At 35.2% G+C, this 25,755-nt stretch overlaps 2 protein-coding genes and 1 pseudogene across 3 annotated transcripts; all 3 read right to left on the bottom strand.

Moving 5' to 3' along the window:
• Positions 1-238: 238 nt before the first annotated feature.
• LOC104092831 (protein CTR9 homolog) lies at positions 239-16,599 on the bottom strand. 2 transcript variants are annotated; one of them, XM_070181231.1, is made up of 24 exons: positions 16,214-16,597; positions 15,751-15,817; positions 15,426-15,620; positions 14,531-14,631; positions 14,138-14,191; positions 13,796-13,916; positions 13,642-13,701; positions 13,087-13,301; positions 12,906-12,990; positions 12,009-12,109; positions 11,753-11,845; positions 9,894-9,962; positions 8,990-9,082; positions 8,532-8,870; positions 6,669-6,749; positions 6,413-6,571; positions 6,075-6,170; positions 4,974-5,075; positions 4,784-4,891; positions 4,469-4,693; positions 3,150-3,416; positions 3,002-3,073; positions 1,553-1,867; positions 239-635 (listed from the first exon to the last, which is right to left on the bottom strand). In XM_070181231.1, exons 1-24 carry the CDS (start codon positions 16,352-16,354, stop codon positions 507-509), a joined length of 3,288 nt encoding a protein of 1,095 aa, XP_070037332.1. In that variant the 5' UTR covers positions 16,355-16,597; the 3' UTR covers positions 239-506. The 2 variants fall into 2 exon arrangements, with proteins under 2 accessions (XP_070037332.1, XP_070037333.1); XM_070181232.1 differs by lacking the exon at positions 239-635 and having other exon boundaries at positions 1,785-2,475; positions 2,961-3,073; positions 16,214-16,599.
• LOC117275919 (U6atac minor spliceosomal RNA) lies at positions 2,113-2,262 on the bottom strand (annotated as a pseudogene).
• A 1,698-nt stretch (positions 16,600-18,297) lies between the features above and the next one.
• Positions 18,298-20,921, bottom strand: LOC104092832 (cytochrome P450 72A15-like). The gene is made up of 5 exons (XM_009598510.4): positions 20,591-20,921; positions 20,091-20,311; positions 19,674-19,918; positions 19,217-19,592; positions 18,298-19,135 (listed from the first exon to the last, which is right to left on the bottom strand). Exons 1-5 carry the CDS (start codon positions 20,865-20,867, stop codon positions 18,701-18,703), a joined length of 1,554 nt encoding a protein of 517 aa, XP_009596805.1. The 5' UTR covers positions 20,868-20,921; the 3' UTR covers positions 18,298-18,700.
• Between the last annotated feature and the right edge of the window lie 4,834 nt (positions 20,922-25,755).

Raw genomic sequence — 25,755 nt, 5'->3', positions numbered from 1 at the left:
AATCTCGAAATTAATTATCCCTTATCCCTCGTACCAAACGAGCCCGAAAGGATCAACTAAGCTCTCCGACTTATCAGACAATGCGTGTTTGATAAATAAATGAACTCCCAACTCCTGATGCAAAATATGCTCTTTTATCCAAATATAAGGTTCTGAATAGCAAGTCTGTTCTAATCTTTAATTAGGAGATGAAAGAATAACAGAGCATTATATCAATTCTATAGGAGTTCAAGGTCAATTTGGATTTGGCAAAAAAGTTAACTCATCTGAAACATTGTCTATAAACATTATGCATTTACAGTACATCTGTTCTTTCTATAACTTAAGCTACATCTACCTTTTCTTCCTATAAGGAACTCAGGCTAGACTAGCCCAGGAAGCAAAAACAACAAAGCAGGCAGGCCAAGAAAGAGCCAACAGAAATCCCAGTGTGTTTGGCACAAAGGGAATGAATGTCGGGTAATCTTGACATAAACAAAACTAGGAGTGGTAAAGGTATTTCATCTTCATTCATCATCGTCAACAACAGCATTGTCTCCGCCTTCTCCATCACTTCCCTGCCTCCGCAATGGCTCATCCTCGTCTGATTCTGACAATGCCTGCCTTCGCCGACTTGCATTTGCTGATGGTGCAGCCTTCAGCAATCAGAAAGAGAATCAGTAATCAAAACATACTATGCAGGAGTTACATTATAGTCCAGCATATCAGACTTTTTTTTTTGGTCATAGCATATCAGACTAAGAGAAACTTGTCAAGTAGTTTTTATTTCATATACTCCCTCCGTCCCAATTAATGTGAAGTGTTTGACTGGAACGGAGTTTAAGAAATAAAGGAAGACTTTTGAAACTTGTGGTCTAAAATAAATAAAAGAAATTTGTGTAGCTAGAAATCATCACACTAAGAGTAAAAAAGGAAAATTTAAAGTTGAATTATTATAAATATAAAAAGGTGTCTTTCTTTTTGGGACAGACTAAAAAGGAAAGAGTATCACATAAATTGGGACAGAAGGAGTAGCATTCTACCAGATCTGGATGACAGTTTAAAGGTCTGCAGAAGGTCCGCCGAGAAATATTCTTAGATCTCCTAAAATATTGAACTTGGAGAGCTGAACGTGATATAAACAGAGGAGCATTGTTCATAAGGCAAGATGAAAAAAGGTTTTCTCATTTTGCTCCTTGAGAATTACTTTGGAGTCTAAAGTTATTCTTGAAACAGTATTCTAGTGTGACCCAAACATAATGTTGTTTGGCTGGTTGGAAAGAGGAGCAGTAGGGAAAAAGAGGAATCATAAAGGTTAAGTTTCTTATTTTCTTGATAGATCAGAATTTCCAAGTACTCAAGTTTAGATAGGAAGGAGGACGTAAATGCCTTTTACATCCTCTCCATTTCTACCAAATCACCAAAAGGGAAAAGACATTTGCCCAATAAGTAGATCAATAAGTACACTCCAAATTTACCTCTCCATCCCTCGAACCAAATAGTGTAACAGTATAAGGAGAGTACATATATATATATATAAATAGAGAGAGAGAGAGAGAGAGAGAGAGATTACAGTGTCATCCTCGGCATCCGAATCTTCAAGCCCCGCTGCTGCAAGTAGTTCCTGTGGATTATCCTCTGCTTGATCATCATGATCAATTGTTGGATAATAAGGTTCTTCATAATTTCTGTGAAGGTCACCATCATCCATTTCTTCCTGATCATCCATCTCCGCTTCTGCTTCCTCGGATTCGTAATGAGATTTCTTGTCCCTCTTTCTCCGCTTCCCACCTTTCTTCCTCCTCTTCTCACCATGCCCGCCCTCGTCATCCTCAGTCTGGGGCCTGTCCTTTCGCTTAGAGGCAGGAGTACTACTCTTCCATTGTTCCTAGCGACAAAATATGTAATTCTTAAACTTAGTGTAACCAAAATTTCTTCTCCTTGGAGGACAGAGAAGAAAGAGGAACAGCAATGTTATGTAAACCGAAGTACAAGTTCCACATTGCTGCTACGCCTCTATTTTAGTATGTTATCCTGGAAAGTGCTATAACTTCTATTTTAGTATTTCTATCATACTTAAGCCGTTACGCCATCAACTAAACAATAAAATAATCTGACAATCCTTAGTTAATCAAAAAATTGTAAATTCCATTTTTTAATTTTTTTTGTCTTAAACCCAGTCACTTTTTTTACTCAAAAGTCCGGGAACAGGCAAAGCCCGAAGGCTGTTCCAATCCCAGTTGGGGGAGATGCCAACACCATCTCTCTCCTTTCTACAAACACACTCCTTTTATCCAGAAGTGCTCAGATGAATATTTTCAGATTAAATAAATTCCATTTCCCAAAGTGAGAAATTCGAGGACTAGAAATTGAAATGGTACACATTTGGAGAAAGTGCAAGACACTGCTTATGTGAAGATAGTCTAAATCTCATCCTTTGGTGCTCAGAAATCTACTAAAGTAATATCTCCGAGTATAAAGCTGATGTGCCCTCACCTAAGTTGCTCCGACATGGCAGTTTAGGTGCCGCACCCGTGTCGACACGACACTAGTATGGGTGTGGGTATGGGATCCGTACCGGATATGGTCAAACAATTTTGGGTACTTTGACCACTATGGACGAAAAAATTCGAGACGAGATACAATTTGATTCCCGAAATCATAACCAAAACTAGGGTAAATTTGAAGAAAATAGCATACCTTATCTAGGAAATTAATCTTTTATTTATCTACAACTTGAGAACAAAAAACAAATCCACATTTTACAAGCTATACGTAAGTATTCCACAAAATTTCTCATAATTTAGAGATATTTTTATACTTCTATTTTTTTGAATTATTTTTAGTCGGATCCCCGCACCCGTATCCGTACTAGGATCCGTATCCCCGAATCTTAGAATTTATATCTCTAAGGATCCGACCTCTAGATCCGCACCCGTGTCGGACACCCGCATCCGTGTCCAAGCAACTTAGGCCCTCACTACAATTGTGATGTATAGCAGTGACAAATGACAAAATATACCTTAATGCGCTCTAAATGCTGCTCTTGCTGCATCACTTGCTTGAGTTCATCCTCTTGTTTCCGTCTCTCTAGCTGTTTCCAGAGGCATGTGAGTAAAAGTAAGCAGCAAAAGCAATAACCAGAAGACGCAATGCCATAGTGAACTAACTTGATATTTTCTCTGCTCCTCAGCTTTCCTACGATTTTCTTCAGCCAATATGACCTGACGAGCAAGTTCCAGTCTCTGCTTATTCTGTTGATCTTCACGCTCAGCTGCCTCACAGTGAACTTTTGCAGCCTCAAGCAAATGCTTGCAATATCCAACATGAGTTTCAATTTTTTTCTCATCAAATCCATGAACATGAAGATTTGAAGCTGCAGACAATAGACTGAATAAGCGAACTGCATTCTTAAGCTCTGCAACCGTTGCCCTCACCTACGCCATCACAAAAATACAAACATAAGAACTAGAGATGCCACTTTTTCTTTCTCATGTATAATTCATGTTAAAATATAGCCCTCAAAATACCTGTAAATTGAGTAATCAATATAATAAATCTGAAGAAAATAGCGAATTCCCTTAAGGAACCCCCCCCCCCCCCAAACAACCACACACACACAACAAACCACCATCCCACCCGTGCACCCCAAACAAAGAGGGAAGCCATTGTTACTTATGTTCAGATACACAGTCTAACGAGACAAAATCTGCAGCTACCCTGATGAATTTTGAAGTTCTAAACATTAATCCCCAGCCAAAGAAAGGTATAGCTAAGGTCTAGTCAAAGTATCCATATATGAGAATCTAGGTGCCAAGATGATCCTGGCAGAGATCAACTATATTTCCCCAAGACAACAACTTGGACATATAAGACTACAGCGATCACCATTCTCCAACCAGGCACAGGTAACCTGACTTGAAAAAGTCCGCCGCCTTGTTCTCCAAATATAACTTTAACAGCTTGGGTTTAATCCAGATTCAGCTGTCGCAGATCTTCTTCCTGGCATTCAGCTAGGCTCTATTTTTTCTTTCAGAGCTTGATATGTCCATGTCCTTTTACTACCTGCTTCATTAAACCTAGCGCTGCTCCCCCCCCCCCCCCCCTATGGCTGTATCTATCATTTTTGGCTCCACAGGCTATTTTGGTTCGATCTAGATATCAGTGGCATACATATCTCATTAAAGGCCTGTTGAACAGTTATCATACGCACAACATGATGGACTTGCATCATATCTAGAAAATCATGAAATCCTCACAACGTATGATATATATTTTATGATGTGAGCAAAGAAGAGCAGCTAAAAGGAACAACGTTATTTATCAAGAAAATTTACATAATCATCACAACATATTATAAATATTTAAGAATGTGACCAAGGAAGAGCAAGTTAACAGGGACTAAATCAAAGAAATTCATTCATTTCAGTTTGACCACGGGGAGGATGGAGGAAGGAGAGGAAGAAAGGAGAAGCTCATTTCAAAGTACCTCATCCACAGTCCGCTTAGTCTTTTGTAACGTTGAGGCTGAAAATTTCTGTAGTGCTACTCCACTGTCAAATCTCAACGTATAATTTGAAGGTGCTAAGTGGATGGCTCTTAATAAAGTCTTTTTACAATCCTGCCACTGTTCAGCTTCATAATGTGTTCTTGCTAAATAGAGAAGCACTTGACTGTCGGTATTATGATAAAATTTCCGCAAACAATTTTCATACTGCAAGATACAAGCCCATCAACACATTCAGCGATGCGGAAGTATCAAACATGAGAAATAGCTTAAAGTGAAGAGAAAATAAGAACATACCATTTTCACAGCCAACGAGAAGTTCCCTTGAGCAAAGTGAACATGTGCAAGATTAATCCACACATCAGGCATTTGGACAAAAACATTTCCACTGGCAGCTTCTTGAACCTACAAGGAAGAATGTCCAGCAGAGACTACATAAACTTGGAGTTTTGCCTCGACTGGGTAGAAGTAGAAAAAGTTAACGGACCTGTGTGAAAAGATCCTTTGAAATGTCAAATTGACCTTTTTCTGCCAAAACAACACCAGCACCATTTGCTGCATAGAGATTTGCATTATGCTGAAAGAGAACCTGATGGAATAAACAGTATTGGCACATCAGGCAACTGAAAGTTCTACAGAGGGTTTTATCAAAATGCAAACAGACAAAATCCAAAAAGGAAGTCTGAAGCTTACACAGAAGCACATGTTCACATGGCAGGGACATGATGACTATTTCAAAAGATAGTATGGCATACAAAACACACCGATGACACATCAAATACACTGTTTCTATTGGGATTATTTATTTCCTTTAACGTACAAATATCTAAAGAGAACACCTAGACATATATGCTAAAACAAGAATCTAATATATGCATTATACAAAGTTATGCCATTATCTCACTTAGTACATTCACAGCAACTTTCGATGCTCTCCTGTACATATACACAAAATCTGTATACTCTTAATCTCCAAAAATCTAAAAAGAAACATAAAACATAACTGACAAATTCACTTCACGCACTTGAGACACTTCAAAGACACAACGATCTCGGACAGGCAACCAAAAAAAGCATTGAGCAAGATCATTGTGCCTTGTAGACAAACATATTTGAGAAGTGTCCAAGGGAGATAAAAAGATCCCAAATAGAAAAATTTAAAAATGAAAACTCCAGGTTGCGGTAAATGAATTCACTTCAACACGCATTATCCACTTAAAGCTGGATAACCTGGTAACATTTCAAGGCAATATTCGGCTTCAATAGCAATCATAGTTTTATCTTTTGCTATCTTCAACTAAGGTATAGTATTACTACTTCACTGAAGCCAATTGTCAAAAACATATTAGTTACTACTCAGCTTTAACAGCTAGCAACTTACAAAGAATTAGAACGCACATAGTTTATAAGCTAAACTGAGTCAGATGCGTGAGGTTTGCTATAGTGGTAGAGCACCTCCACCACCAAACGGTAGGAGGAGGTTGCAGTCATGCGGATGGTAAGTGAGAATATCCTTGATCCTCTTGGGTGGGATTGTTGGGATGGGAGGAACCTGAGTTTTTAAATTGCATTGGGAGAAGAACAATACCTTTGTATAGAGTTCTTTAGCCTTCTCTAGATGAGTAGCTTCCAACTTTGGAGCTCTTTTCTCATTCCGAATCGCCGCGAAGTAGTTCCAATTTCCCTTTACAATACAAGAAAATATATGATAAGCAGATGTTCCAGGTTCTACTATTAACTTAATTAGTAAGGACATAAGTTGTGCCAGTCATAAGTCCATGCAACTTTCTTCAACTCAAGAAACAAGCAGATACAATAGGGTGACATAAAAACATGCTAAAGGGGGGGTTATTATATACTTCACCAACTAATGACAAAAAATCATGAGATGAGAAAATTTAATCAGCTCAAAACAAACATATTCACCAGACAAAGAGTAGCATAAGAATCATTTCCATCAGTTGCATCTTTAGCAGCCCGAAAAGTTTCTTTTGCCTTGACCCAATCATCATTCTTAAGTTCCAAATCACCAAGCATTAGCAGTGCATCTGGACACTTCTCGTCCACCTTGAGTGCATCACCAATCTGTGATCAATGAAAATCTATTGTAAGAAGGCTTCTGGGTAGCGAGAATAAACAAAGGATAATATGCACATAAGGATACAAGGGGAGAAATAACAACCAGCTCAATGCTTAGCTGCACGTTATTTCGGGCTTTTGCAATGGCAGCCAGCCGCAGATAAGCATCTACATAACCTGGATACTGAAATTCAAGAAAAGAGGTTATACGGGATTGCTAAGGATGAAATAAAGACAGAGTGCAAAAAGATACAACAGTTATATAATATCCCCACAACAATATTCATGTTAATCTTACTGGCTTTAAAGCTGTAAATAGAGGAAATCATTTAACTAACTTTGGGACAGCAAAATCATCCTCCAATGGTGTTATTTACAGCTAATGAGGCATCATCACTAGAATTATACAAAGCCATCTGTATTGGGCATCAAAAGACTGACTCTTCGGTTTAATTAAGTTCAAGCAAGTTTTTTTCAATGAGAAAGTTTGAGCAAGTTAAGAAAGGCCCCATTTGATTCAAGTCATATAATAGCCCATTATGAGTCTACTACATTTTATCAATAACTTATCAGATAATTATAGTACATAATTACTTAGGCAACAGATGTATCCGTTGCTATAAAGATCTGCATCTCTACATTAATGTATCCCCATATCTAAATGTGGAAGAACCGAGATTTGAAGAGTGTAACCAACATAAATTTCTCACCCTCTCCCTAAAGTTGTTCTCTGATATCTTTGGAAAACCAGCCACCATTCTCCTTTCTGCACTTGATCCGATTAAGACGGTAGGGATGCTCCTCCTATTTGTGATATTCCCTACCTTTATTCATGATTACATAGGCAAAAGGTAGTGGCAAAAGAAGCAGCTGAGAAATGAAAATTTCCCCCTTCCATTGAGATGGGGAGTTTCTCCTTCACCACCATTACTTCTTATTACTTTTGACTTCATGCAACCACTTTGTATTTAACATCTTTTATAGGATTTCAGAAACATTTATGCAATGATATAACCAAAAGCATGTGTCTATTATACTATTTTTGTTTGAAGATAGGTTATCGATAAGCTTGCAAAAAATAATATTGAATTTTTAAATAATTAGTAGGCGTATTATTTTCTGTGAAAAATTGATAAATGATACACTTTTTATACCGAAGATTATCAAATTTAAAAATATGAAATTCTTTTTATCTCCATCCATTTAACTAAATTAAATTAATTATTCTTTTCCAAATAATCAAATTGGCCACCAATCCAATTTAATGAATCTATGAACGTATTCATATTCTTTAATTTTGATCTTTCATTTAACATCGTTTTGACAAATAAATGGATAAGTCTTTCAGTCAACAACTTTATACACCAATTATAGATGCTATAAATAATTACAAATTTAAGGAGTTCAAACTAATGCTTCCTCTGTTCCAAAAAGACTAATAGGATTCCACCTACAAGCATTATCTCATCTAATTTTCAATGTGAACCGAACATTGCTTTCTTTTTTGTAAAATAAAATTAATTTAGAAACTATGTAAAAGTACTATATATCATAATTTTTTTATAGTTAAAAAAAATCAAAACAATGTAAAGGTACTATATATCACATATAATTAATTAAGCATTCGAATCAACATAGAGTAATACTATCTTACATTCTTTTCACCTTGATTAGACAGCTCATGTTTTTCTTTCCTTTTTTTTAATCTTTTAATAGTCAAGATTAGATTGGGATTTTTCTTTTGTCTTTTCCCTTTGCAACTCATACTATTTCAAATTTTTCCCTTTGAAATACCCAGACCTTCCACATAACAGTCTATGAATGCATAGAGAGAAAATTGAAGGACACTACTTCTCAGAAGTCCAACCATCTTAATCATATAACAACCAAGAACAAAAACTGAGCTTCATCAATGTTAGGAGTCACCAATAAGCCAGGTCATAATCAATTGGACATGCATGCATACCTTAAATAAGATAAGGCGGTAAAAGATGCTAGCAGTTTCTGTGTCATGCAACTGCTCCAGTAATCTTGCCATGTTAAAGAGTGTTGAAACTTTATTCCAAGGAAGTTCCACAGAAATTCCTTGTTCCTCAAGTCTATGAAACAGCTGGAAGTCCTTGTATTGCTGAACAGATTCACTGGCATTGATTGGATATTGTGCACTTTTAAACATATCAGATCGTGCTTCACCATTGGAATATAAATGCCCTTCAGAAATTGGATCATCAGACTCTCCTTTAGCATCAAGGAATTTAAGCCATATACCATCACCTAGAGCTTCCTTAAAACTTTGTGTAGCAAGCTGGAAAATCATTAATCAATAAAGGTTAGTGATCTAGATAATATGCCATTATTGAATGCAATGATAAATCTAAACATGCAAGCAGGTCGAAATCGATGACAAAAAGAAACTTTACAGACCTCAAATTCTCCCCTTTCAAAATGGAGGACGCCAATGTTGTTGAGTAACTCTATTGGTACTTCTTCATTTGACTTCTTAAGTAAATTCCGCGCCTGCAAAATTAATCAGGTCTTACCTTAGTTAAGTATACCAAAATCTTCTTTCAGAGAGCTTAAAATCTAATGAATTTCAAATTTGATCATTTCTTTGGTGCAGTTTTCTTAATCCACCTAAGCTGTTCATAGTACCATCAAGAGAAATTTACAACTCATGTTACACAAAGCAGTAACTCCAGAAAGCAATTCTGGATGCTCAATCTCCAGCTACTCACATATAAAGCATGCCATATATGCATCTAATCTGTGTAGAACTCTAATGTCTTCAATCAGACAAAAGGTATTTCCAACTACCAAAACTTTTGATTAATAAGATTTCCAACAGCTAACTACTAGAGTAAACTATGAGCTAAAACATCTGTAAAATGAAAGTACGTACTAGATTTTAATTTTTTGAACAGATGGAAATGAATAGCAGAGCTGCAACCAGAAAGAAGAAACAAGAAAGATGCATGAAATTTCAGCAACTTACAAGTTTTGGAAGGCGGAAAATTATGGAGCAGATAATTTTAAACTCTTCATTTCAGCTAGAGATAGAACTTAGAGAGAGAGAGACAGAGGTCAAATAGAATGAGAGGGGTCCTCGAAGTATTGAAGATCAGAAAGACTGCTTAATTAGTAGATGTTTCCATCAAGAATACCCTTTTTTATCAGTAGAATACCAAGCTTATATCTGCTAAATCAAGTTCTAAAACAACCAGATGTTCTCCTCTTCACTCCTTCAAGAAGTACATTCTACTTTCTGGGAGCATAACTAAGTCAAATGAGCAAATATACAGAGATAAATGGAAATATTCGAGGCCCTTACTGTTTTAAAGGCTTCTAAAGCAGCAGCAGGATCATTTGAGATTAACAGTTCTCCTATATCCAAAAAGGCCTGCATAGAAGCATGAGAAGATAAATAAAGCAGATCTCAGGAAGAGAACAGTATCTGACTCAAGATACATGCCATCCTAGTCCAATATTCTTTTGTGAAGTAAATGATTTTATTACTGTTGGGAAATCCCAGTATACAAGTAGTATACCAAAAAGTAGAGGGACCCGAACTACCATCCTAACTCCTAGTCTAATTTTAAATGGCTGAAAGCACTATATCTGGTGACATAAGATGGAACAATAGCATTTAAAGGTCAGCAACCATAAATCACTGTATATTGGAAAAGGGATAGGGAAAAACCCAATCAGTTACCAGTATCCATGAAAAGAGTAGGAAAGACAAATCTTCAATTAAATTCAAAACTGGACTTTTTTTTTTTTTGATACATTCAAAACTGGACTCCGCCCTCCTTATGTCAGTTCCACTAAATGTAGTAAACTGACTTAACCTAGTGAACCACATCAAATAAAAACTGAACTAATGATTTAGAAATTAATTGATCAATGTTGATCTGTAAAATGACAAACCGACAATATCCTTTGATAATTACAGTCTGCGCCTGTGGGACCTAAAATCGTATCAATTATTTTGTATTATATCTTCTCAATAATAGTTTCCCCAGTAGATAAACTTCAAAAAATTACTTATGAAGTGAGAATATGCAAAAAAATATCTTAACCTAATAATAAGTATTGAGTATCTAAGTTTCAAATTCTCATCTAAAGTAGGGTTTACAGTCTAAATTGCTCAGACATGGCTGCGGGTGTCCGACAAGGGTGCAGATCTAGAGGTTGAATACTTCGAGATGTAAATTCTAAGATTCGGGGATATAGATCCTAGTACGGATACGGGTGCGCGGATCCGACTAAAAATAATTCAAAAAACAAATAAAAAAAAATATGTATATATATATATATATATAAATCTTTAAATTATGATAAATTTTGTGGAATACTTATGTACAACTTGTAAAGTGTGGATTTCTTTTTATTCTCAAGCTATAGATAAGTAAAGGATTGATTTCTTAGATAAGGTATGCTATTTTCTTCAAACTTATCCTAGTTGTGGTTCTGATTTTGGGAATCAAATGTATCTCGTGTCGAATATTTCCGTATGTTGTGGTCAAGTACCCAAAATTGTTTGACCAGATCCAGTACGGATTCCATAACCACACTCATACTAGTGTCGTGTCGACACGGGTGCGGCACCTAAATTGCCATGTCGGAGCAACTTAGGGTTTACTTATTATTAAAATGTTTTCATGGTTGGACAAATTTGTTTCCATCATTTTAAAGCAAGTCAAAGTCATATCATGAATTACACCAAACATGGCGTTAAGCACTTTAAAAAGTATGAAGCTCGATCACATCAAGCTGTTAATAAATTCACTAAATCTGGTACATGAATATAAAATTAGAATATTGTTAAGATTCAAAAGAGAAGATTTCCAGTTTTTAATTGCCAGTAACATGAAAAAAAAAAAAAAAAAGGTCATGGAGATACAGTGGCACAGAAACAATTTCGATAAAAAGAACCAATGAGTTTATTTCATCAACAATAAGCAGCAGGACAGTGGTATGGCATTTTATAATCACATACTAACAGATTTTAAACTCCCACCCTCTTTTACTCAAGAGACTAAAAGGATTGCATCCGCATCACATTTCCTTTTTTCAGAAACTATCTTTTATTTGTTCATTTTGCCTTTTTTCCCCTCTTCTTTAGTTCCCTGCACCTACAAAGGCCTTCTAGAAACTATTATATAGAATAACTGACAACATAAAAAAGACCTGGGGATCACGAGGATCAATCTTAGTGGCTTTCTTCAAGTATTCCTGAGCTTTCTCTGTCTGGCCAAGCTGCACATAAATGTGTGCAAGAGCCTACAACAACAAAAAATAAACTATTCAAAGAACAAAAACAAAATGTTGAAAATAGTCAGAACGGAAAACAATGAACATAAGAATTTATCAATTTTTTTTATACAATAATTAAATGTTGACAATATTCCCTCCCAACAAAATACTCTATCAAGTATCAACTCACTTTCACTGTCTCATAACTTTCAGGGTAAACCTCCAAGACTTTCTCAAAATTTGCCTGCGAACTCCGAAGATCTCCCAACTTCAGCTGTACTTGTCCCAATCCTAACTTAGACAAGCAAAATGGTAAAACAGATCAAAGCATGATTTAGTTGGCAAATTTTACTTTCCCAATTGAAAGCCTGAAACCTTTTGTTGCACGTTACATTCTCCAACCACCACAATTAACCTGTTTCAGAGGAGGCAAGATGTGTGCATTTTCTCAAGGGAATTTTAGTCATTTGAAGCACCTTTTTTTATGAATCATTCTTGGCAGGTATGTCAATGATCCTCCAATATCTGATGAATTTATCATCTAAGTCATATAGGGGCTCAAGGTGGTTATAAGGAGACAACTTTTCAGTTTCAGACTTATTAAGCTGGTGAGAGGCCCAGCCACCCAGGACCAACTTGGAAGAAAGAAGCCCAGAAGCGTGGCAATTCTTTTAAGGGTCGTTTGGTTCATATGAGGGATAGACAAGGATATACCATGGGCTGGGATATCCCATGGGATTAGCTATCCCACCTTCTATACGGGATAGCTAATCCTCTCATTTTGGTATAAAATTTATCCCACCATTAACTAATACAAAACATGGGATAAGTACAATCCCATATTCTATCCCGGTAACCAAACGACCCTTAGTTGCCTATATCTATTCTTTTTCATTGTTTCATGCTACACCTGCCGATTATATAAACCTACTTAGAAAGGCATTTGCCATTCGGCCATCTATCATAGATTAAAACTTATGAACCTTGGATCACAACAATTTTCTAAATGGAAATTCAAAGCAACAAAAACCTTGAAAAGAGAAATAAAAGCAAATACTTAGTGACAGACAGCACAAAGAAAATGTACCGTAATAGGGTAATACAAATTCATGTGGCTTATTGCTTTCTTTTACAGATGCCATGTAGTACATTCCAGCTTTCTCATAGTCACCCTTAAGTCATGGAAACAAAATGAATATCATCAGATTGAAGCTTTAGGTGGATCATAAACAAGGATCATGCTATCAAGGGTTTTTGTTTTTTCAGACCTTGCTGTGGTACGAGCGTGCCAAATTGTAGTACGAATGAGACTTAGTTGGCCCATGTGTAGTTACAGCAAGTGCAGTCTCAGTCAATTGCTCCACTAGAAAATGCTGACCAGTGAAGAAAAAATGATTGGCCAGATAATTTAGAGCCATTGCACAGTAGGGATATGTCTCGAAAGCTCTTTGCATCTTTTCCATTCCTCTCCTAATACCAGAAGCTGTATATAAAGAGCTGATACCAAATTAGACATCATACTGTTAAAAACTCTATTTTTAAATGATTAAAATCAGGAGACTCGCACAAACTATAATCCCTGAGAAATCTCAACCAGAGCTTTCTAAACAAGATAAGGTATTTCCAAATGACTCTTTCTAGATATGCGAGTAAGAACTTCTAATTTTCTCCGAAGAAGCAAAATTGATCTTATTGGTCACTTTTGCACCTTCAAGGCTTTACAGCAATCTGACTTTTAATTATATCTCCTGCCTGGAATGTGCAGAATTAAATTGGAGTCACATATATAGACTCCACACATCAATCTAAGGGACAGAACTGACCATCATTGTTTTGCAAATCCAGAATTGCTAGTGCCACCAGAGCCTCCACATTCTCTGGGTCTAACTACAGTTTTAGAAGTAGTTACAAGAGAGTCATATCAGTTAAAAATAATACAACGAATTGTAACAAAATTATTAACACAAAATCTTTGACTTGCCTCCAACACACGACGAAAAGCCTGCTTTGCCTTTTCCACTTGGCCCAACTTGTATCGACAGAGACCTATTCCGAGCCTTACCGCAGCAGGACATTTTGGATAAACTTGCAAGGCCCTCTACCAAATACATGTGATCCACAAAAGGGTAACATAGAGTCAATATCGCTTCTTCTAACAATATTTAGAGAACTATAAAACATTTTCCATGATAGATGAGTTTTGATGTCTCCCAACTGGATTATTTTTTCATTTGGTGCGAAGAAGGGGTAGCTACGCCCATTCTCCTATCCAAGGCCAACAAATTAACCCATCTATAAAGTAATGGATGGACGACGAACCTTATATAGCTCCAGTGAATCAGAATACCGTCCACGGCTAAACTGAACACAGGCCTGCAAAAGATTGGAGAAGGCAGTTGCTATGAGAGTCAATTCAAGATTTTGAAGCTTGAAATTAGCCTATAGTTAGAATGGTTTGCACCAGAGCACAAGAAGCGAAAATTACATCAGCTGATAGATGCAGTTCTTCAGTTAATTATTCTTCACATGTTAACATGGTCATCAACAACACAAGTCTCGGACAGTATATTAATTTCATTCCCGAGCATATTGAAACGTTTAAAGCTGACCAACCACCATCATTTTTAGAAGACAGTTCTTAACTTCATAACGCCATGTAAAAATTTTAACATATTAAAGGTTTCTGAAAAAACAAGCAAGGAATAGGCTTACCTGACCCAGGAGAGCAGGAACATTATCACGATCTCCATCAAGTACAATCTTGAAAGCAGCAAATGCCTGCTCTATATCGCCCTTGGCAAGTAAAAGCTGACCTGTCAAGCAGATGTGCATGCTCATCCAACTGGTCAACAGTTACATGAGTACTATGACACCTTTTTATTCCAGCTTAACAAAAAAATACAACCTTATATTCTAGAAAAGTGTTGACAAAGTAGTGTTTATTACAAGCATGATGAAAAGCTCAATCCCTCAAGCACTAGTCAGAAACTCAACATATCTGGTTGGCCATAGCCTATAAGTTCCTAATAAGTCTAGGCAGCCCTTTTCCCAAAGTGAATAGCAACGGGAAATTTCAGATGTTTGAAAACCCTCTTGAGAAACTCAAGAAACAGTGTAAGATCCAGCAGTCAATGAAGCAAACTAACATGGCATAACCTATTTGTTTTTAGTAATTTTACGCAACCCTTTTCCAATGTGAATAGCTGGGGAAAAAACAGAAGTTTGAAAAACTGGTGAAATAACATCCATTCAGCCCTGGGCACATTCTGTAGACTTAACCAAACGATTAGGTTAAATTATCACTCTCTTTAAAATTCTATCTTTTACAGCCTTGACAAAGAATATCCTACCTGTTACAGGTGTCAACTAAATGCATACGGGTAACTCAACATCGGTCCACAGACTTGTTGCAATGTTTTAGTCAATTTATATATAAAAATAAACCTAGATTGGCCGTCCATCACAACTTACAGATTTACCCTCTCAGAAGAAGCTTTCAGTAATTCTATTGCATCAGCAAAAAGATTTTAAATTCAACTGCAGAAAGGCATCAAATTACTTGTTTCAAGCAGTAATATTTATATTAAAGAAATGAAATAATGATCACCTTTTCCAACCCAAGTAGTGGGCTCGTGCATGTCAATTCTAGATGCTTTATTATAATATTGAGTTGCCATTATAAAGTGCTCTTCTTTTTCTCTTTGTTTCGTCTCAATCTTCCCAAGATAACTATAATATGCACCCAATGCATTTAGAATGGCGATCCTCTCATACCTCACGTCTGCATAATATTCATCAATCTCTGCACCATAACAATGTAGAATAGGAATTAGTCTTTTTTAAAGAAAGAAAGACAGCAACTTTAAATTCTCTGACTTTTCAATAAGAATGGATAAATACTCATTCGATGCACTTAAACGTGTCATAAGTACCTGGACTAGACCCTTCTTCCAATATTTGTCGAAACTGATCTATTTTCCCTTGTTTAAAATATTCCCTCTGCAAAATCCATCATACATGGAGGGGAAGACATAGAAAATTTTTAGAGAAACAAAAACCAAGCATTGCGAAACGCGAGACTTATCATTCAAGTTTTCTATTTAAATTTTGTAAAACTGCTCTTATCCCCTCTACAACATAAACACCAAGCACAAATTCTATTTAATGCAACAAAAATTCGCATGCCACTAAACTGAACATTCCAACAAAAGGTCAAACAAAAATGAGCTGATAATACACAAAGCAACATAATTTCCTACATGTGAAATTTCAACCCTAACAATTTTATAAGAGTGTGTGTGTGTGTAAGAGAGAGAGAGAGAGAGAGAGAGAGAGAGAGAGAGAGAGAGAGAGAGAGAGAGAGAGAGAGAGAGAGAGAGATAGAATTGAACGTACAGCGATAATAAGCCAGAGATCAAGAGGAGCTTGTTCAGCCTTGAGAATGTCAAGAATATCAGAAGCATCCCTTGGGAGTTGGTCCAATGATACTCTAACTTCCTCCTCGGAATTTTGTACTGGAATGTACACACTCGCCATTCAATTTCGCCTCAAATTCAACCAATAAATAGCAAAACCCTAGGGTTCTTTATAACGAAGAAGAAGCATATATAAGAGCTTTCAATTTGGAAAACTTCAAATTCTGTAAAGAACTGAGCGAATATATATATGACTCTGTGTGTGTGTCTTCTCGAGCTGGTTGATTATTACAGTAGCTTCGAAACACAGAGTGGTGGGTTGATTATTACCCAGGAGCTCTCTTGATTTTATTTGTAATGTAATTTCGCGCAGATTAGAGTGTTGTGTGTATATATATGCTTATCTATGTTTTTCCTCTTTTGTCCTTAAGTTTTTCTATTTGTTCACTACCCTTTTAATGGGAAGATCTCATGATTATTTGAGTGTTCTAATTATTTTGGATCTATAGTTCAATGCTGAAATTATATATCCTAAGGAATCGTTTGGTAAATGGGTAATATCATAATCTTGCGATAGTATTTGATAGAAACCAAAAATGTTAATTTCTAGCAAACTTTATAGACTAAAATTGATCAGTTCATACTTAAGGGACTAGTTTGAGCCTTACCTTAAACATAAGGGATGATGGTCGTCTATAAGAGTATAAGGTCGCCGATCCTAAAAGCGACCTTGTATTTCTTCTAAAAGACAAAACTACCCTGTCAAATTCCTCCTGTATCCACATATATAGAGGTCACCTATCCTAAAGGCGACCCTTATATTTCTTCTAAAAGACAAAATTACCCTCTTAAGACGCCTACTTTCTTTTCAAATGCACTGCTCTTTCATCTCATCTCCTCAGTTGAATTCAAAACCTTTGAGATTCGACGAACACAATCAAAATCCAAACCTAAATTCTTCACTGATCGATCGATCATCTGTCGATTCATCAATTATGCAGAAAAATTACAGCTATAAATATCCTCATTGTTATAAATTCGAGATTAATGGAGTGGCGGAATGCAGCTTTTATCACTCGAAATTAGGAGTTTCGCCTAACACGAGAACAGTTTCTAAAGCTCACGATCGTCATCATTTTGATTTGTCGTTGAAAACACGCGCTTTCAACGTTTTTTTGGTTGTCAGTGATTCCGTTTTGGTCGGTTTACAGGTATAAAGTATTAGTACATTTTTCACTGCTGTTGGCTGTAGCTTATGTGAAGTTTGAATTATTGATTTTGCGGTCTAAATAGTATTACTTCAGTACTTCTTTTCAACTATTGAGCTAGAAACTATAAACTATCAGCAGATTTTTTTTGTGTGAATTAGTTGAATAAAATATGTATCCTATGAGCTACGAATAGTGAGGTTTTACTACCTTTCTTGTTAAATCAAAGAAAGGGAGGCATTACTCAAATTTAACTAGTCTCCAACAAGAAGAAAAAGGAAGTTTAAATGTCATGAAATTGAGGATTTTAGAACCAGTAGTCAAGGACAGATTTTACACCAAACAGGGCAACAAAACAAGCAGACTTTAGCTCATAAGTTAGCCAAAAAGATACCAACATCTCCAAACCAAATACTGGAACGAGCTTGCCCAGCATAAACGATTTTAGTTTTATTTTTGACAAGTTCCTTAAGATGCCAATTTAGCATTGTTTTCTATTGATAAAGGTTTTACTTGTTCAAGCATCTTATTAACAGAGAATCTATTGGGGAAAAGTAGTGTTGTTGGCCTCTGGCATTAAGAATTAGTATGCAGGTTTCTGCTGTATGAACTGTGTGTTTGCCCAGGTTGTTGTGGCAATTAACACTGAAGAGAAGTTCAACATTGGGGTCATTAGATTAAAAAAAAACAGATGTGTACTCCTTCGCTGATTAATAATAGCTCATTATTAGTTATTAAGTTTTTCTGATACGTATAGCAGCATATAACTGTAATCTTTTATTTTAGGAAACACATGTAATGGTAGTTTTTTATTTTTTGGAGAACTTGTAGTAGGAATTTTAGAGACATATGGAAATCGCAGGACATGTTCATCAATATTATTCTTTTTTCCTAAATAAACAGTTGACATTGATTTATGGAAATTCTCAGGCTCTGTCTATGATTATTTTCTGCAGTGCTTCAGGTACTGTTTCTTATGCTTAGTTCCACAATATTGTAATTCGTAACATCAGTTTTGCTATCATCACTATTTGGCTAGAGATCTAGCTTCTCCATATTCATCTACAGTAAATCAACATAAAACTGAAATTACTCTTTGTATGCTATCATTGCTTAACCACTCTTTCTATTTTATATCGAGGACCACCTTTATTTTGACACACTCAATTCATAAGCTCATCTACACGAAAAGGAAAATATCAGACATGATTTTTTTCTTATTTTGTGGGAAACTTCAACACATAATAACTGGATGTATCCTAATTAAGCCGGTGAAACATGATCTGAGCTCCATGTTGGGGTTGAAGAGTCATAACAGTATAAGGAGCATGGGCATAAGTTGGTGAGAGCTTGAAGGAGAATTGCTTTAGTATCATAGAGAGTGCAACCTTTGCTTCTATCATTGCAAAATTTTGGCCAATACAAGTCCTTGGTCCCCATCCAAATGGCATGAATGCCATCTGTGTTTGATCTTTGCAAGCATTTGAAATTCCTTCCGCGAACCTCTCTGGTTTAAATTCTTCTGCATCGTCTCCCCATAGCTCAGTATCGCGGTTAATTAGCATTATAGGTAGTGTCAGATCCATCCCTTCTGGAATTGAGAGATCTCCTATTCTACAGTCCTTGTAAGCACGTTTATATAGAGCAATCACTGGCGGATATAGCCTGAGAACTTCATTGAGTATCATTGTTACCTGCAAAAGACACAAGTTTGAAGTGGCTTATTACTCGTTTTGGCAAATTGAATTTGTTTCAAAGTAAAGATGAATACTCACAATTCTGAGGTGGCTTATTGCTTCAGCATCAGGATTCTTCTCCCTACATACATGTAAAACTTCTTGCCTTGCCTTTTCTTGCCAATCCTGGTGTATAGCCAAGACAATAAGAGTCCATGTCAATAAGCTTGCTGTTGTTTCATGACCAGCAAGGTAAAATTGTTTGCATTCTTCTATTATGTCCTCCATTGTCATATGGCTATTATTTAGTGAATTGTTCTCTCTGTTAGTTTGCAAGAGCAAACCAAGTAAGTCATCTCCCCTGGTTTGTCCAGTGCTGATCATGTTATCCTTTGTGTCGACGATTCTTTTAAGCATTGAAGTGATCCTTCTGTCCAGTTCCTTTCTTCTGCGATTCTTCTTTGTTGGAACAAATCTGTATATGATAATTTTTCAGAACTTTGACAAAATTTCTTAAGAAAGTCGTTGTAGTTGTTAAGAGGACATGTTCTATTACCTAAAACCGGGAATATATAACATTCCCATGGCTTCTATGACAAGTTGTTGCAGTTCTTTTTGAAGTTCTAGGATCTTCTTTCCATCTTCATAGCTACTTCCAAATGCTGTTCTTGAAATGATATCACCAGTAAGATCTTGAAATGCAGGCCAAATATCTATTTCTGAAGTTCCCTCATGGCTAATTGAGTTCATCCACTTCTCTATCATACATGCACAGCTTTCTGCAATTGTTGGGATCATGCCCTGTAAATGGAAATCAAAATGAATAAGATGTCCCCTTTGATTAGAGGCCGGTCAAAGATTTTAGCTTCATGAGTTCAACATTTAAAGTTTTTAAAACTGAGCTCACTGTACTTTTGAAATTACTGGTTGAGAATCTAACAAAAATGAGCATTCTTGAAGTCGAGAAACTAACCTTCAATTTTTCCAAGTGGAAAGCAGGGTTGATTATCTTTCTGTGCATAGCCCATTTTTCACCATGTAGAGTTGTCAATCCTTTAGTTAGAATCAGAATAAGAGGGTTCAATGGTGGTAAATGGAAGTGACCTTGCTTGTTTAAGAGCACTTCTTTTATCAATGTTGGATCCATGATGATCAATCTTGGTGATGTCCCAAGCCAACTAAGAGATATCTTCCCTGCAAGCATTTTCATTTTAGCTCATAAATTTTGTGAATTAAAATAATCTGATAATAGTGGTAAAATTTGTGTTGCAACCACGGGGGGAGCTATTCAGCGGCCAGTTACAACTTAGAACCCATAAACTTCAAATCCTAGCTTCGCCTCTGGTTGCATCTACTTGGAGGGAATAAGTGTCTTGAATTCTTTACAGTTAAGAAAAATATTCTTGATTTATAGCTTATATAATAGGAAAAGATGAAACTCGACTAGATAACAATAAAAAAAAATGACTTTACCATATTTTTCGACCATATAATGCGTGAATGGATCAACACGTGGCGCAATATCGTGGGTTAAGCCAATTGGCTTGGACCAAGCTTCATCCATTTGCTTGCCAACATATTTGAGGTCTCCAAGTAACAACTTGTAATGAGTGCCTTTGAATCCTTGCTGTTTCAAGCGCTTCTCCAGCAACTTTGGTTTTAACAGGATGGAGTAGCAAAATTTCAGAAGAAAATAGCTTAATATAAGCAAAGGAAACATAAATAGAGAAATGAATACGAGATTTGCCATCAGTATGAAAAAGTTTTATAATTCAATCCAGTTGCAATGCTTAAACTCTGAGATAACTACTATATGAGGGTAGTCATACTTATATATCCGTTTCCAATATTTGGCTTCAAAATTTAGTCAAATGTACTTGTTGGAAAAGTTAAAATGTTGACTAAGGATATAAATTAAACTTGATTAACTTGGAGAATAAGGCAACAATTATATATGTTCCTTTTCTAGAAAAGAACCAATTAAAGTTTGATTTGAGACTTGGACTAAACAAGTTTCTACAAAGGTGCAATAAGATAATACAATATGATAATTGAGCCTTGATGTCACTGGGCGTGCGATTTACTTTTGAGGTAGCTGTTGGCGGTGGCAAATAGTAGATTAAAAATTAGTCATCCCACTATCCCAATATATATAATATTCTTTCTTTGTAATCTCTTTATAAAAGAGTAACATTTTTGTACAAGAAACGATTTAACTTAAAATTTCTCATTTATTTAGTGAGAGGATTTATAGTCATATAAATTTTTATGATTTATTTTGGACCATATGTTTCAAAAGTTTTTTTTAACTTCATGCTCAATCAAACAACCTCGTATAAATTGGAAGGGATAGAATTAGGGGCGTATCTAAGTCTTAGGGTATGGGTTCACGTGAAACCATTCTCCTCTCCCTAAATCATATATAGTAATGTTATATTTCTTAAAAATTACTTAATTATATGTGCGTGAACACATGCTTAAAGACTCCTATAGTGCAATAATCATTGGGTGCACCTCTACGAGTGAAATTGGTGGTTCAAATCCCACTCCGGACGGTCTTGTTTTCGGCACGGAGTATAGATATATACATGAAAATCATTAAAATTTAAAAAAATATATAATTTTGAACCTATAATTTCAAAAGTGTTATACTAAAGTTAAACTCGTCAAATATAAATTCTAAATCTGTATCTTCACAATAGCGCACCCATCCTCTTCAAATCATGGATCCGCCTCCGGATAGAATACTGAAATATAATTGTTGGTGTTAAAAACTTGAAGTACATAATTTCAAACTACGATACCCATGTGAACAACTAATTTTTGACCACATCCAAATTCTATACTATTTTAGTGTAAATATTTTCTTTAGGTATAATTAATATATATATATATATATATTTTTTAATTATACCTAAAGAAAATATTTACACTAAAATAGTATAGAATTTACAAAATAAAAATATTGTAAAGAGAAAATGAAATTATATACGATCTCTTTTAATTATATTTTATTTCTATTTGTAAAGAGAAAATGAAAATTTACAAAAATAAAATAAAATATATATATATATATATTAATTATACCTAAAGAAAATATTTACACTAAAATAGTATAGAATTTACAAAATAAAAATATTGTAAAGAGAAAATGAAATTATATACGATCTCTTTTAATTATATTTTATTTCTATTTGTAAAGAGAAAATGAAAATTTACAAAAATAAAATAAAATATATATATACGATCTCTTTTAATTATAATTTTAATAAATAAGCTATGTATTTTTCTTAGTATTATTTAAATTATATATAAATAGTTAGATTTTATATATATATATATATATATATATATATATATAGTAAACTTTTTTTGTGTTAATATTTTAATTGAAATTTACTTCTATATATATATATATATATATATATATATTTAGTAAACTTTTTTTGTGTTAATATTTTAATTGAAATTTACTTCTAAAAGAAAACATACAAAAAAATATATATAGTTAAATTTTCGTAACTTTCAAAAATTTAGTAAACGTTATCATTAAAACAATGTCACATATCCCATGACTCTTACAAAAAAAAAAAGAAAAAAAAGAGATAAAAATAGTAACAATCCCTAACTTCCCCATTCCCTCACGTCTCCTCTCCCCACAAATCCTAACTCCCTCACGTCCCTTTCCCCACTTTCCCCACTCCCTCACGTCAAAATCCCAACCACCACATCCCGGAGAATCCTTTATAAATTCTTTGGCACATGAGGAGAGGGGGGAGGAATCTGAAGCAAAAAAAAAACGGAAGAAAAAGAAGAGGAAGCTAGTCATTTGGAAAAACTTATGTACTGCCGCAACTCTCAACCCCAAAAAACGCCGAACACCACCATTTTTAACTCACGACCTTCATAGCCATGTAACCAGCCAAGCACCTCATCACCATTTTTAACTCACCATTGAAATAGCCCTAAAATCACCAAAAATCAGCTCCTTATTTCCAAAAAAAAAAAAAAAATCAAAAACACCTTGAACCAGTTCCCTTCTTCACATGAAACGGCAGCAAAAACCAACCCGTTTGAGTCGAGATTGTTTAGGCCATTGTACGAGTTTATCGGAAGTAGATTCTAGCTTCTGTTTTCGTTTTCGGCAAAGTTTGCCGATGTCAGATTTGTTTGTGCAAAGTTGTTATTGAAAGCTAAAGAAAGGTCCATTCTATCCACCCTTGTTTGTTTCAAATACTTTGCTTGCGTGTATCTGGTATGCCGTACGTATTTAGTGAGAATAAAATTTTTTATATAAACAAATAGTTGAAGCGTGCGATAGAAAGCGGAAAAATGAATTGATTGACTATTGAGTGCAAGCCCGTAAATAGACGACTATGGGTAGTTCAGGTGTGCTTAAAGTCAACTAATTGTTTGGTTTATTTGATTGTTGAGCTTTTCTTAGTTAAATAAATAAAGTTGATGGAACATAATACTTAAGTGTTAGTTTCTTAAATAAGGATTCATGTTCACTTTCTTTATTAAAAACTTGACATGGCAGAATTGGTATGGATTTAAGTTATTAATATTTAGCAAAGTCTTGGAAATAATTGGATCGTATCTTACTGTTTGTATGCTTAGGTTACTCATATCTTATATTAGCACGTTGTCTTGTTTTATCTACTTTATTAGTTAATTATTTGATTGTATCTTAAGTCTTTGACTGATAGTGATAGTCAGTAGAAGAAATCAAAGGGGCCATAGATTGTGATAAGTAAAATTAGCAAGCCGGCCCATATTAAATAGTGCAGCCTTTTAAGACAAATAATTTAGTACTAAAAATATTTTTTTTTTCTAGAAAAATAATTCATTCAAATCGCTAGCATACTTTAGGCATGTGTTAAATCAAATTATTATTGTTATGTATACGTCTGTGTGGCATAATTATGATTCCCAAATTAAAGGTAAAGTATGTGTTCGCGCAAATTTGACAAAATAATCTTAAAAATAATAAAGTGTTATTAATTGTGTACACGTCCACGTGACATGATTCATGACACACCAAACAAAACGAATACACGTACGCGTGATTCGTTTCAAGATAATTCCATAATTATAAATAATTAAGTAATTGAAAGCGGTTTAAGACAAAAGTGCATAAAGTTTCCTAGAACCTAAAATATCCAGAATTGGTTGAGCCAGGTATAATTATTAAAAGTGATCGTGCTAAAACCACGGAATCCGGGAGTGCCTCACACCTTCTCTCGGGTTAACAGAATTCCTTACCCGGTCTTCTGTGTTCGCGGACCGTAATTCAGAGTCAAAACTTCCTCGATTTGGAATTTCAAATAAACCGGTGACTTGGGACACCATAATAATTATCCCAAGTGACGACTCTGATTAAATAAATAATCTCATTTCGAATAATATCACTTAAATTGAAAAATCTCCTTTGGTACCTATTCATCGGGAAAAGGGGAGATGTGACAACCCGTCTCAAGATAATCCAGTACAAAGCTTTGTCATATTTCTCCTGGTCCTTTTCTAGATATTTAATGGGGAATAGTTAGTATCTTGGAGAGCAAGGTATAGAAATGACGGGTGATTAATAAACTTTACTTTCACACTTGATTTTCTAGAAAGATAATTATCTTGGATCAAATTTGTTTAGCTAAAGCGAAAGATACTAACGGAGTAGAATAGAAGAGACAGTAAAGTAGATGGTTACATACCGAATTGGGCACGTTTTTCTCCCCTTCCTTTCTCTCATTCCTAAAAGAAAAGAGATTTCTTATGAAGTTATATATCATGCTGAAAATTTGCTAAAATCGAACCACATATCCAGAAAATAATTAATCTATATTTTGGCACTCAAGGTGGATCTTATCGCAGGCACGTCGTGATATATCTGAAAATTCGATGCTCGTGTATTTTTAGGCTGCCTCTTACTACTTATGATAAGAACTTATTCTTATAGAGTTACCTCCAATTATTTTTTGTCACGGCCCAAAATTCTAATCTGTCGTGATGACGACTATCTCGATACTAGGCAAGCCGACAATCTCAATACACCATAATTTCTTCTAAGTTTAAAAATATAATATTTAAACACAATCCACAAATCTCGCAAATACCAATACAAACACTCCCAAAATTCGGTGTCACTGAGTACATGAGCATCTAATATGAATACCAGTCTCGAAATACGGTCTATAATAGTCTGAGACCAAATACAGTAAATGAGGAGATAGGAAAGGAGAGGCAAGGTCTGCGAAACACGGCAGGTACCTTAGAATCTCCAGAAAAAATCAGTTGTGCGAAAGAATCAACACTCGCTATATTCGAGAACACCTCGATCTACACACGAAGTGTAGGGTGTAGTATGAGTACAACAAACTCACTAAGTAATAATAATAAATAAAGAACTGAAGATAGTGACGAGCTACATATTTATAGTTTACTTTTAGTAATTCCATCAAGAATATACATGCTTTCAAATCCAGCAGTTTAAGTCAAATCAATTTTATACAGTTCAAGTTCATGTGTTCCGGATATAAAATCTTTCAGAAAATTTCACAACAATAACAGATAGCAACTAAGTGCAACAACAAATGAAAAGCAAGTACAGCCTCTCACGACAACAATCACTCACTGGGCTC

This window comes from Nicotiana tomentosiformis, chromosome 7 (genome assembly GCF_000390325.3).
Source record: "Nicotiana tomentosiformis chromosome 7, ASM39032v3, whole genome shotgun sequence".
NCBI classification, from domain to species: Eukaryota; Viridiplantae; Streptophyta; class Magnoliopsida; order Solanales; family Solanaceae; genus Nicotiana; species Nicotiana tomentosiformis.
Note: the sequence above shows the minus strand (reverse complement) of the source record. Positions and strands in the feature narration are given on the sequence as shown.

Coding starts and splice junctions, on each gene's coding strand:
- LOC104092831 (XM_070181231.1), bottom strand. CDS start 16,354: ATGGCGAGTGTGTACATTCCAGTACAAAATTCCGAGGAGGAAGTTAGA. Junction 8,871..8,989: donor TTGAAAGGGGAGAATTTGAG/GTCTGTAAAGTT, acceptor ATGATTTTCCAG/CTTGCTACACAAAGTTTTAA. Junction 636..1,552: donor CGGATGCCGAGGATGACACT/GTAATCTCTCTC, acceptor TGATTGCTGAAG/GCTGCACCATCAGCAAATGC.
- LOC104092832 (XM_009598510.4), bottom strand. CDS start 20,867: ATGGCAAATCTCGTATTCATTTCTCTATTTATGTTTCCTTTGCTTATA. Junction 19,919..20,090: donor TCCACTTGGAAAAATTGAAG/GTTAGTTTCTCG, acceptor TTCCATTTACAG/GGCATGATCCCAACAATTGC. Junction 19,593..19,673: donor TTATATATTCCCGGTTTTAG/GTAATAGAACAT, acceptor TATCATATACAG/ATTTGTTCCAACAAAGAAGA.